Source organism: Daphnia pulex, chromosome 5 (genome assembly GCF_021134715.1).
Source record: "Daphnia pulex isolate KAP4 chromosome 5, ASM2113471v1".
Taxonomy (NCBI): domain Eukaryota; kingdom Metazoa; phylum Arthropoda; class Branchiopoda; order Diplostraca; family Daphniidae; genus Daphnia; species Daphnia pulex.
In genome coordinates, this window is record NC_060021.1 from 9,998,817 (window position 1) to 10,009,961 (window position 11,145).

At 40.7% G+C, this 11,145-nt stretch overlaps 2 protein-coding genes and 1 long non-coding RNA gene across 9 annotated transcripts; 1 reads left to right on the forward strand and 2 right to left on the reverse strand.

Annotated features, from left to right (window-relative positions):
• The first annotated feature begins 971 nt into the window (after nucleotides 1-971).
• LOC124194485 (mitochondrial ribosome-associated GTPase 2-like) lies at nucleotides 972-3,129 on the forward strand. Of its 3 annotated transcripts, XM_046588710.1 has the most exons (8): nucleotides 972-1,267; nucleotides 1,317-1,368; nucleotides 1,481-1,633; nucleotides 1,762-1,908; nucleotides 2,013-2,129; nucleotides 2,219-2,440; nucleotides 2,512-2,650; nucleotides 2,713-3,129. In XM_046588710.1, the coding sequence occupies exons 2-8, from the start codon at nucleotides 1,366-1,368 to the stop codon at nucleotides 3,105-3,107; spliced, it is 1,176 nt and encodes a 391-aa protein (XP_046444666.1). In that variant the 5' UTR covers nucleotides 972-1,267; nucleotides 1,317-1,365; the 3' UTR covers nucleotides 3,108-3,129. The 3 variants fall into 3 exon arrangements, with proteins under 3 accessions (XP_046444666.1, XP_046444667.1, XP_046444665.1); XM_046588711.1 differs by having other exon boundaries at nucleotides 972-1,388; XM_046588709.1 differs by having other exon boundaries at nucleotides 973-1,368.
• Nucleotides 3,127-8,599, reverse strand: LOC124194484 (cyclin-K-like). 4 transcript variants are annotated; one of them, XM_046588705.1, is made up of 7 exons: nucleotides 8,485-8,599; nucleotides 4,533-5,970; nucleotides 4,349-4,463; nucleotides 4,146-4,251; nucleotides 4,024-4,081; nucleotides 3,762-3,934; nucleotides 3,127-3,689 (listed from the first exon to the last, which is right to left on the reverse strand). In XM_046588705.1, exons 2-7 carry the CDS (start codon nucleotides 4,769-4,771, stop codon nucleotides 3,154-3,156), a joined length of 1,227 nt encoding a protein of 408 aa, XP_046444661.1. In that variant the 5' UTR covers nucleotides 4,772-5,970; nucleotides 8,485-8,599; the 3' UTR covers nucleotides 3,127-3,153. The 4 variants fall into 4 exon arrangements, with proteins under 4 accessions (XP_046444661.1, XP_046444660.1, XP_046444662.1 ...); XM_046588704.1 differs by lacking the exon at nucleotides 8,485-8,599 and having other exon boundaries at nucleotides 4,533-4,790; nucleotides 4,876-5,012; XM_046588706.1 differs by lacking the exon at nucleotides 8,485-8,599 and having other exon boundaries at nucleotides 4,533-4,816; nucleotides 4,876-4,983.
• A 994-nt stretch (nucleotides 8,600-9,593) lies between these two features.
• On the reverse strand, nucleotides 9,594-11,144 carry LOC124194493. Of its 2 annotated transcripts, XR_006874834.1 has the most exons (4): nucleotides 10,865-11,144; nucleotides 10,756-10,800; nucleotides 10,385-10,657; nucleotides 9,594-9,779 (listed from the first exon to the last, which is right to left on the reverse strand). It is a non-coding gene; the product is annotated as an uncharacterized LOC124194493 (long non-coding RNA). The 2 variants fall into 2 exon arrangements; XR_006874833.1 differs by having other exon boundaries at nucleotides 10,385-11,144.
• Nucleotide 11,145: the final 1 nt, after the last annotated feature.

An 11,145-nucleotide genomic window follows, 5' to 3' on the forward strand; every position in this document is an offset into this window, starting at 1 on the left:
CTGAAGGTCGTAATGATCGTTTACTCGTTTCGTTTCAAAATCGAAGTCAAAGTTGATGTCACTACGCGGTCATTCTATTCTATTTACATATTTACACTTTCATCATTCCAAAATAGAAGTGGCGCTTTTTACGTTTACACGCATCCTCCAACATTAAAACTATTTTTTGTATTTTGGCTTGATTAGCCATCTAGTGGGCAATCGAGTACTAAACCCACCCATACCAGCAAATAAAAAACGTGCTTAGAAACCCTTCGGGTAACTGTAGGCAGCGTACGTACGCCGCAAGGTACCCGAAGGGAATGTTAAGGGTATTCTAGTTGGTATAGTAGTATTGGTATAGTTTTATAAAGACAGAGCTATAGAATAGTTATAGAATAATAAAAATATTCTGTTATAAAGGTAGGCCTATTATTAAGATGAATTAGTAACATTTAAAAAAAAATTATGCCCTTAGTTTCCGGAAGATTGTAATAAGCAGAAATCGAGAAAGAGATTAAAAGAATATTTCCGCATGTTTCTATCCAAACATTAAATAAAAATTAAATTCCGAAAAAACCTAATATGATATGGCGCGGCGTAAGGGTAAGGCGTGACTTTGGTGCGGCGGAGGCTTCGCCCCGCTCACACGTCACACCGGATCTTGTTAAAATTAAATTTAAGTAACTACCTATCAGCACTTCTGTTACTGGAGATTGATAGCGTTCGGTGATAACATACAGTGACTTCTATTCTATCATACAATAGTAGTCGATTGTCACGTTACGTTTATATCCCTGTCACATGTCTCTGTATTATCGTCTGCTGTAACAGCTATTGAAATTCTGTCAAAAAGTAACCAGAACTCCGTTTGATCAAATGCCTGAATCGATTGCAGCCAAATTTTCAGAATAGATGTAAAAAATTGTAAGCTACCGATTACTGCCATTGAACAATCAATAATTGCCAAAAACTAGTGCATCCATCTATGTAGTGTTACGATAACTGCAAAAAGCCATCTGTGTAGTGTTACGAGAACTGAGGGTGCCCATGTAAACCATACTGCAAACGAAACTTTGACCAGTAACCCTTCGGGTAATTCTGGAAACAAAAACACAAGCCAGAAACTCAAATAACTTTCGTCTGCTATTTCTTTGGTTTTGAATCTTTACTTTGGCCTTTACTGTCTTTACATGTTTTTTTTTTTTATTTCCAAATCGGGAAAAAAACAACTTAAAAAAAAACAATCTGTCAAAGGCTTAAAGTGATTATCAGTAGTCGCTAATACCAAAGAAATATTCGCTTGGCAAATCTGGGAACTCGGCATCACCAGGAAGGCGGGGAAGCACTTTCAAGTTTCCAGCTTATATACCTGATAGCTATACCATGGTATAACCCACGAGGATTAAGTACATCAAATATGCAAACATTTTACACAATTTATGTCTTGTGCTAGGTTTAGAATATCCCATCTACAATTGTTTCTATTTTTTCAACACAGAATTATCTCAAGCTTTGTCTCCCCTTGTCCTGCAATGCATTTAGGATTACATTCACAATCAAACAATGGTCTATGAAAAGGAGTATGTGCATGGTTTTGCCAGATCTACCCAAGCCACTTCCAATCAGAAAAAACAAATCACAGTCCACAAAGGTATATACTTTAGTCTATTTTTACTGTAGTTAAATGGAAGCCTTTCTTTTAGCAAAGGAAACTTCAACCAGGAATTCTGAAAGAATGCAATAATCAGCAGTTATTGATTAACAATGAAACCGTTTTAGGTCAAACCAATAATAGACTTTCGTAGTATCAAAGTCAGAGGTGGTAAAGGTGGAGATGGCTGTATTTCTCTAAGGAGACTTTGTAAAAACCCTCTTGGTGGACCTGATGGAGGAGATGGAGGAAGTGGAGGCCATGTCACATTTAAAGTAAATCTTATTTTAAATTGGATTATTTAACATTGGACATGACCCATTCATTTTGGATAAGGTAGCTATATGGTACCTAATTATCTGTTTTGTCAATTCAACAGGCCACAAACAACAAAACTTCTCTAGAACACATACCTTCAATAATAAAAGCTGATGATGGTGAAAAAGGAATCAACAGAGATTGCCATGGTAGGAATGCTGAACATCTTGTCTTAGAAGTAAGTTTTGTATTGAATAAAATGCTAAATTTGGTGCAGTTTAAATTCATTTTGTTTCTTTATTTTTTAACTAAATGTTTCACTTTCAGGTACCAGTAGGAACTATGTTTAAAAGTTCAAATGGTCAGATTTTGGCTGACTTGAATGAGGATGGAGCAGTGTTCATAGCTGCAAGAGGAGGGGCTGGAGGAAAAGGGAATCACTACTTTGCCACTGACGTAAACCAGGCACCCGAAATTGCCGAATACGGTGCAGATGGTGAAGAATTGAGTTATACTGTAGAAATACGAACAATTGCTCATGTTGGGCTGGTAATAAACTATTATTATTTAAAGGATTAAAGCAAATTGTCGCATTGATTTGAAATAATTATCCTTTGAAGATCGGACTTCCAAATGCTGGGAAATCTACTTTCCTACGGTCTATCTCTCGTGCTAGACCTAAGGTAGCTCCATATCCATTCACCACATTGCAGCCACACGTAGGAGTTGTAAAATACGACGACCTCCAACAAGTGACTGGTATCTGAGATCAACTTTTTTTTTATATTGATTTTTTACAATTTTATTTGTGTCTCAAATAGTTGCAGACATTCCGGGATTGATCGCCGGGGCGCACCGCAATCGAGGATTGGGAATTGCATTTCTGCGTCATATTGAACGGTGCCTTTGTTTGCTATATGTCGTGGATGCCTCGTTGCCTGAACCATGGCAGCAACTTGAAGTCCTCCGATATGAACTGGAACAGTACGATCCACATCTACTCGAAAGACCCTCTGGTGTTTTAGCCAACAAGATGGACTTGCCCCAATCAACCATAAACCTCAAAGAACTAAAGCAGTATGTTGAAAAAATTAATCTACCTCTCTTCCCTGTTTCAGCCATGAACAATGTAGGAGTTCTTCCTATTCTGCATTTTGTTCGACAGTTGTATGATAGTTCTACTACTAAAGAGAATTTTGATGAAAAAGAACAATAAAATTTAACTTAGAAATTGCTAAGACCTAAAGTTATATTTCAAACTTTTAATATGGGCGAGGCGGAGGAGGAAGTGGTTGTGATGAAGTTGGCGTAGGAGGATACACTTGCCCAGGGAAAGAAGGATATGTTGGGTAAAAGGGAGCTGATTGCGTTGGCGGAAGCGGAGGAGGGTAAACTTGTGGTGGAGTCGGAGGAACAGGGGGATTCGCTGTAGGAGGTATCATAGGATAACCTGGATATGGAAACGAATGTCCGACTGGTGGTGGTGGAAGTGGATGAGGCACATTGATAGGCGGAGCCACGTTTATGTTGGGTGGAACGCCAACAGGTAAAGAATTAGTATTGGTGACCCCCATTGCGTAATTCACGTATCCCGCTGCCGCAGCTACTTCGACTTTAGGTTGCATAGCGTCTAATCGTTGATCGAATCCTCCAGCGCTACGCCCACTAACTGGCTTCGTGGGAGTCGTAATTGGTAAAACAGGCTGTACTTTCGTCGGAACGAGTCCCGCGTTCCCTTGAGGGGAATCTGATCGTGCAGGCTGTTGGGAATATAAATCTAATACTTGGTGACAGATATCTAGAAAAGAATAAAATTATTCCAGCGTTAGTAAGAAGAAAAAAATATAACGTCCGATAAGTGAGAGAATACCTTCCAGTATTTCTAAACTGATGTCCTCTACAAACATATCCCACCATCGTATATGCCGTGGCTGTCTACCGCTCCAATCCGTTATTTCAAATTTACTTAATTTCCCAGCCAAATACATGAGAGCGATGGCAATCACTTCTGGTTCCCATTGTAAACATAATGTGGTGCATAAGCTAAAATAACAAAATATAGTAAGTGTAGGTAAAATCAGATTAACACAGCAAAAACAATAATTGCTTATCAGAGCACGGCTTTTGCTCACCTATCATTAACAAATGTCCATGCCATCTGCACCATTTTTTGAAGTTTGGATTTATCTCCTTCAGAAATTAATCAATAGTATAATTTAAAATCAGTGATTTTGGAAGATAAAACTCTGCTTACCTTTAAGGGATTTGGCATACTTTATAAGGTAACCGTATGGATGTTCAACTTGAAGGTCAAATCTTATGGTCTGCAGTAAAATTCTTTCAAGTGTCATTACCTCTTCCTTTTATAAATAAGTGAAAGAAAACATTATGTTTGAGACCAAACTATAGAATACAAGAGATATAGTTAGAGAAAGATATAGCAATTCAAGATGTTACCTTGGCATCTTCACCAAATTGTTGAAACTGCGCTTCTGACAATGACGCTTTTGCAACTTTAATAATGTCTTTGCACTTTTTGGGTGTTTCTTCAACTTTGCCAGCAAGGAACAGACTGTAAAGAAATTTAAAGGACATTAGCATGAATCATTATGCAAATATGCTATTCAAGTATAAAAGGTACCAGCAGCATGCAGTGACATATCGAGGAAACTCTTTGAAAGAGTGAAACATGTAGAATCGATGGAAGTAAACCACTCCAGTTGCCATTGTGTCATAACGAAGTCCCATTTTTGTTCCAGTATCAATAATAAAACGTGCTCCTTCTTTCCGGTAGCGAGACTCCGTTTCAAAATCGATGCCATCGTGAATAGAAGGAGTCTCCCTTTTCAGATCTTTCTTTTCGTAGTACCAGCACGGCATGTCAGCGGAGGTGAAAAACCTAAATAGCTTTTATATGAATGATAACTAAAAAAATAACTAAAAATAAAGTGAATTGTAGTTAAATAACTGAAAATCAAGATTACAAGCTCTTTTGAGAAATTCTATGAGCTTGCTCGTTAAATCTCAGCTTGATGTTAAATGCCAACACTTGACAGCTGTAACTATTATAATGCTGTCTGCTTCGTTTCGTAGTTGGTAGCGACATCTGTACTTCGACTAATCTACTTCATTCCACATTTTATTTGCCACGCCCATTTGCAAATATATGGAACGCCATCTAGACGCCATCTCAGAATCCCCCGAAAAAACAAGACTGTTGACGAAATATGGCCTTTCGAAATACAAATCCTCCCAAGTTTTATGCAATAAAAAATAACTTCAACAGAATTATACAACTCGTCAACTTTTATCTCCATGTTTAGTCCCCTATTTGAAAGGCTAGAGTTAATATAGAATCAGAGAAACTGTCCGCGAAATAAAATGAGAAATTAAAAACTGGCAGATCCTTCTAGTTAATCGCCTAGTAAACCAAATGCAACTACATGTTGGAGGACCAAGGGTTTAGGAATAGCAATACCATTCGAGACGGAAATCGCCCTTGTTACGAAACATATGCGCAGTCTCACCTCTAATACAGTGTGTCTTTAAATTATGGCTCCTGCGGACACGGGTATATTAATAGTGCCAAGCGGGAAAAAAAGTACAGGTCAGGAGCTATATTCCACGCACCCGATGTCGGAAAAAGAGGACATACCCAATTAAAAAGCTATCACAACTAAGCAAATCAACAACATTGCTAGGTGTGATCCTTAATATTAATCATCGCAAGTTCACATGTGGGTTTAAATTTTCCAAATTTGAGTGCGGATTTCTGTCGAACAAACACACGCTATGTGCAATGTCTATTGCGAATTGCTTTATTTTTTCGTGTGCATTGAAATGTTCGGGTGTACGGATATAAAAAGAATCAACCGCGAACTATATGGAAGAAGCACCATTTGCCACGTGAAAGTATCCGAAGACTATCCACTGAATTTCGATCTGTGGCGGTTTCATTATACTACTAGGTTCGTACCAGCCCAGGGGCTAGAGTTGGCCGGCAAACCTTATGCTTGAATTAAGCGCATTCCCAATTCGTCGTGTGCCAGATTGTCCGCAGGGATTGCGCGTCCAGTGACCTGGAAAAAGAAAAAAGAAAAAAAAATCTTCTTTTATTTTATTATTTATTTTTTTTTTCTGACTAGGTTGTGTTGTTGTGCCCACCTGGGCAAAGTACAAGCGAACGCTCTCACGTTTTACTGTGCTATATATGATCAGACATGTGGATGCGTACGTGCTGTTTTACCCCCAAAACTATCGGCCAGCATTTAAGTATCAACACGCAATACGGAAGTTTGTCTGAAACATGGCAATCACAATGTGAAACTGTATACTATCCATCACCCAAATATAGATGGTCTACACAGTTTCAATCTGTTGGAATTGTGCGGCTTTTATACTGGACACCAATTCATATTGCATATACACACAGTGGTCAAGAAGAACCTACATGGTTGTCGTCCAGCAACACCAGACGGTTTTCTATATTCTTTTCAACCAAACAAAAAATTCGCTTTAGGCATCTTGCAAAACTGGTCACGTGGGCTGATCAAAAGGCCAGTGATGCGCGCAATCGGCCACTCACACGAACACGGTAGACATCTCAGCAGCAGCAGCCGACCCACAGCACAAGAGAGTATAGCAATAAATATTTCGTCTGTGCTGTGCATGTGTATTTGTTTGGCTTTGAGTTCGAGTGGGTGGGTGGGTGCCTAGTTCCGCTTGCCTAACACGAGGAATGCGACATGTTATACACCGAGTGGCTGATATGTGCACACGTACAGCCGTCAGCGAGCAGAGAGACTTGTTGGCTGCTGCCCTCCGTTTCTCGCCATATTTAATTGGTTATCCGAAAAAATCTCTTTCACATAACCTTTTGCCTCTTATCACTCTTTTTTGTCTTTCATGATCTAACATTTTAACCCCTTTAAACATTTCGTTCGTTCTTTTTTCCCGTCCGCAGGAGCGCAGCGAGCTCGGCAGCCATTACTCAGCGCAGCACATACTATACAGCATTCACGTGAGTGTGTGTGTGTGTGCATACTGCATAGACAGCAGCAGCACAGCCGATTGCTAACCTTGAGAGTCAAGAATATGATACGCGTTTGGTATGCAGCCGAGAACGAGAAAGCTGCAGGGTTGTTGCGGACTTGTAATTGATGCGTTGGCGTTTGCACGCTCCCACCGGCATATACAGCAACCGCTCGCTCGGAGAAAAAACAAATTAAAATAAACGAAAAACAATTTGGGGGGTTAAAATGCTTTTACGCCGTCGAGTCAAAATATTTTTCAGATAATAATAATGGTTCAGAAATTTCGCAGCGGCGGAGTTTTCTCCTTTTTTTTTTGAAAATATTTTTTCGAAATCTTGTATAGCCTTCGTCTATTTTGCCTTGACATGATGCCGCAACTATAAATTTCATTTAGGCCATATTATTGTGCGACTCTTTGCGATGAGATCATGGAAAAACAACGTTACCGATGTTGTCGTCCCTCCGCCCCCAACCCTATTCACGCCAATTGATCTAATAACAACTATACACAGCAGGATGACGACAATAGTAAAAGTTGGGTAAAAGTTGGAAATCCCGCTAGCGAAATCCTATTGTCTAATTCTTTTTTTTTTTTAATATCTAGTAAAAGTTTATTTCTCGCACGAGTTTCGCACGAATTTCTCAGCGGTTGCTATTTTTAACAAATAAATTTCCGATGGCTTTAACTGTACATTCCATCATTTTCACAGGCTACACAACAATGGTTTAAATTGCTTCTATTTCACCCCAGCAGCAGCACCTATTAGCTGTGAGTAAAAACAACAACCTGCTCGCGGGAATCCCTCGCTTTTAGAATCAACAATGACCCAATCCCGAATGTATTAACCCCCAGATTATATCGAGTGCTGTCGTCGTCGTGTAACCAAATGTGTAGGCCTATACTATAAATAAGCTCCAGTGTGCTTATAGTATACGTAACATTCTTTCGACTCTTGTCTCTTACTCACGTACATATAAGCGACGCTGATTCTTCGGCTTCAGAATATTATCAGCGCCAAGTTGGGGGGAAAAACAAAAACAAAAAGAGGCTAACGTTGAGTTGTTGAGGCTTCTGGATAGATGTTCGAAAAACTGAATTTACAAGATAGTATAGTATATTTCAAAGACGAGAAAAGAAGAAGAAGAAGAAGACCATAACAAGAAGAGGAGCTAGAAGAGTTCAAGCGACAGCCACCACACAAGAAAGAAAAAAAAAAGAAAAACAGAGCCCTTGGCAACTTGGAATTTGGACTTGATTTGCATACGAAACGTAGAGCATAAGGGAGAGAGAGAGAAAAGGGCAGCAGCAGCAGCAACACACAACAAGCCGAATGTAATGCGTAGTAAATTTGAAAGTATATGGCGGTTTCATAAGGGAGAGAGAGAGCTGTTGCAGCACATCGGTCGACTGCTGCTGCCATTCAATCCGTTTAATCCCATTTCATGCGCGCCAATATCTATAATTGGCAATCAAAGAGAATCCGCGTCTTTTGAAATCAACAGCTGCACGGAAGAAACATGCGTTAATCCCTATTGAATTAAAAAAAATAAAAAACTTACCGGATGACGAGTGATTAGCACTCAAGACTCACGCTCTTATAGACTTGCTGGCTGAGCTGGTCTCGGCCGTGTGTGCACGAAAAAGTATAGACACGAAGAATATGAGTTTATTATATAGTTGGTTGATGGGCGCAATCAAAGGGAAAACAGTCGAGTCCTAATAGTACGACGCCAAACAAAAAACAAAACAAAACAAATATATTATAAATCCTAGCTCATCTTATTATTATGATAGGAATAAGATTCTCCGGTCCGTGATGGTCCGGTGGTGCCGGCCGTTTGCGTTGTATTGGACGCCAGAGGTCACTAGTCGGTGATCGATCTGGCATTCAAAAAAGACATAAAATAAAGAGAAATTCGAAGATAGTTGGCTCGATAGCTGAGAGCAAACATGCATGGCCTTTCATGGGACGAAAAGGAGTGTGTGTCTGCGCTGTGTGTGCGGAGCGTGAAGAGGAGAGAGATATGTAGAGAGAGAGAGAGGAGAGGCCCTTTTTCATGGACAGGAATGAATGAGATGCTTGTGAATATTCATTTTTACTCCCCGCCGATATCCTACTGCGTGTGTGTCTGTGCCGTGTGTGTGTGTGTGTGTGGCGACAGGATGCCAAGTCAAGGACCGCGTTCCCGATCGACGCTCGTTCAGTTTTCTCAATAGTCGGCGCGCGCGCGCGCCTTATTCTCCGCGGGAAAATACAAAATATCCAATCAACCCGATTAAAACAAAACCCAAAAAACCATCGCATGCACATATACTCTATATACTGGTTTATTTAGACACCCGAGTTGGCCCAACAGAGAAGATAATCAGGTGTTTTGGTAGTATACACGTATAAACTCAAAGGAGAGAGAGAGAGAGAGAGAGAGAAAAAGTCGGTCCCGGCGGCTCGCCTCTCGCCACTTATTGCTCGCTCGTTTTCTTCACGAGGGCCTGCAGCAAGGTCGTTCATCAGATGTGGCTTCGTCCTTGGTCCCACACCCAGTACTCACACACACACCTCACATAAGCCCAGTCTCTCTCTCTCTCTCTCTCCGTAACTTCTCTTCGGCGGCAACACACACACACAATTTTTTTGTTCTCTCCTTTTATTTTTATTTTTATTTAAAAAAAAGGGATACACATTTAGAAAAAAAAAAGGACAAGAAAAGAATAGAAAAGAGTTGCCTGTTTGCCTGCCGGTCGTGTTTTTCTCTCCGGCATCGAAGAAAAAAAAAAGTTGGAGGCCAGTCGCGTTTGGAGCAGCTCCAAGAAACGCATCACTCAAGGACCTTTTCGTTCGGTTGTTGCGCTGCTGCTGGAAGAAAAAAGAAAAAAAGAGAGGCTTAGGACGCCTACTTTCCATCGGCAGGTCGCGGGACTGTCTGTGTTTTCTTCTTTTTTTAAAGGATGGCAACGTTGGAAATTCGGGATCGACACATTTGCTGGTTGAAAAAAAAAAATCCTGACCAAATAATCTGATGGCTAATTGGCTAATATGGTCAGAGTGTTTGGGTTGATTCTCTCCGGCCACTTGTTGAATGCGGTTATTATTATTTGCCGACAGAATAAATCCCTAGCAAACATCGTGAAAAAACCCCTCTTCACATATACACCAATTACATCCATCACGTCACGGATCATCCATTCACCATATACATCTTCATAGTGAGCTAGAGAGATGTTATTCAGCTCATCTCTGCACCTTTTGTTTTGATGAACATGTGACGCTTATACATACAAGAATAAAAATTTTAAAAACAAGCCCGAAAGGCTTTTTATATAACTATTGCCGACATGGACAACGCGTCATGCTTACATGTCGCCTGGCTGATTTTTTTGGTTTTTCTGGCCCAGTTGTCATGGTCAATTAACTGGCAAAAGAAGAAAAGAAAAAGGAAAAAAAATGGTAAAATAACTGACGTGTGATTTTCCGCCAGCGTGAATGAAAATTTGCCCGAAAGGTGTTGTCCAGCCAGTTGCTGGCCATCGGTGGGTCAGTCGCTGCTGCCGTCGCTCTAGAGTAAGAGAAAGTCCAGTCCACCACCGCCACTCAAATTTGGCCTCCAGTGAAAAAAGGGCAGCAGCAGCAGCAGCATAGTATAGCAATGCCCGATTCATGCATTCCGTTGCCATGTCGGACGATTCTCGAAATCGTCGAGATGACCTGATTGTCCGGCTTTAATCTATCCCTTTCTATTTAATAATAATATTGAAAAAAACAAAACAAAAAGGACAGTCTCTCAGCGCTAGCTAGAGACAATAAGTTGGCCAACGCCGTCGTTGGAAATTACCCTGGACCTGGGTGTAGCTGTCCGCCACTATATGCGCGAAAGAGACTTTTTTAAAAAAACAAAATCTTTCAAGTTGGGAAAGAGAAAGAAAATCTACAAAATAAAATACCTACGCAGCCGCATACCTTTGGCACCTGTCGTGTAGCCGTGGGTGGCGCACAGGTAGCCCAGGTGAGTGCTTGGGGGCTCTAAAGGGAGGAGAGAAGGCGAGGAGGTGGGGGGATTCGAGACGGCGCGGTTGTTGGGTCGGTGTGGTTAAGGGCACACGGTTCTCTTATAACTTCTCCAAAAAAAAACTTATAAAGGCCTCCACCTCCACAGGTATGCACAGGAGAGAGAACCTGTTTTGGAAAAAGGGGGGGGGGGAGAGAGAGAACCTCCTTCTGTAGC

Bases quoted from the DNA above. Each gene is read 5' to 3' on its own strand.
- LOC124194485 (XM_046588710.1), top strand. The intron at 2,130-2,218 runs GTAAGTTTTGTA...TTTCACTTTCAG, and splicing joins CTGAACATCTTGTCTTAGAA to GTACCAGTAGGAACTATGTT. The intron at 2,651-2,712 runs GTATCTGAGATC...TGTCTCAAATAG, and splicing joins CGACCTCCAACAAGTGACTG to TTGCAGACATTCCGGGATTG.
- LOC124194484 (XM_046588704.1), bottom strand. From the start codon at position 4,997: ATGTCGCTACCAACTACGAAACGAAGCAGACAGCATTATAATAGTTAC. The intron at 4,791-4,875 runs GTAATCTTGATT...AAAGCTATTTAG, and splicing joins AGAATTTCTCAAAAGAGCTT to GTTTTTCACCTCCGCTGACA. The intron at 3,690-3,761 runs GTATTCTCTCAC...ATTCTTTTCTAG, and splicing joins CAGTTTAGAAATACTGGAAG to ATATCTGTCACCAAGTATTA.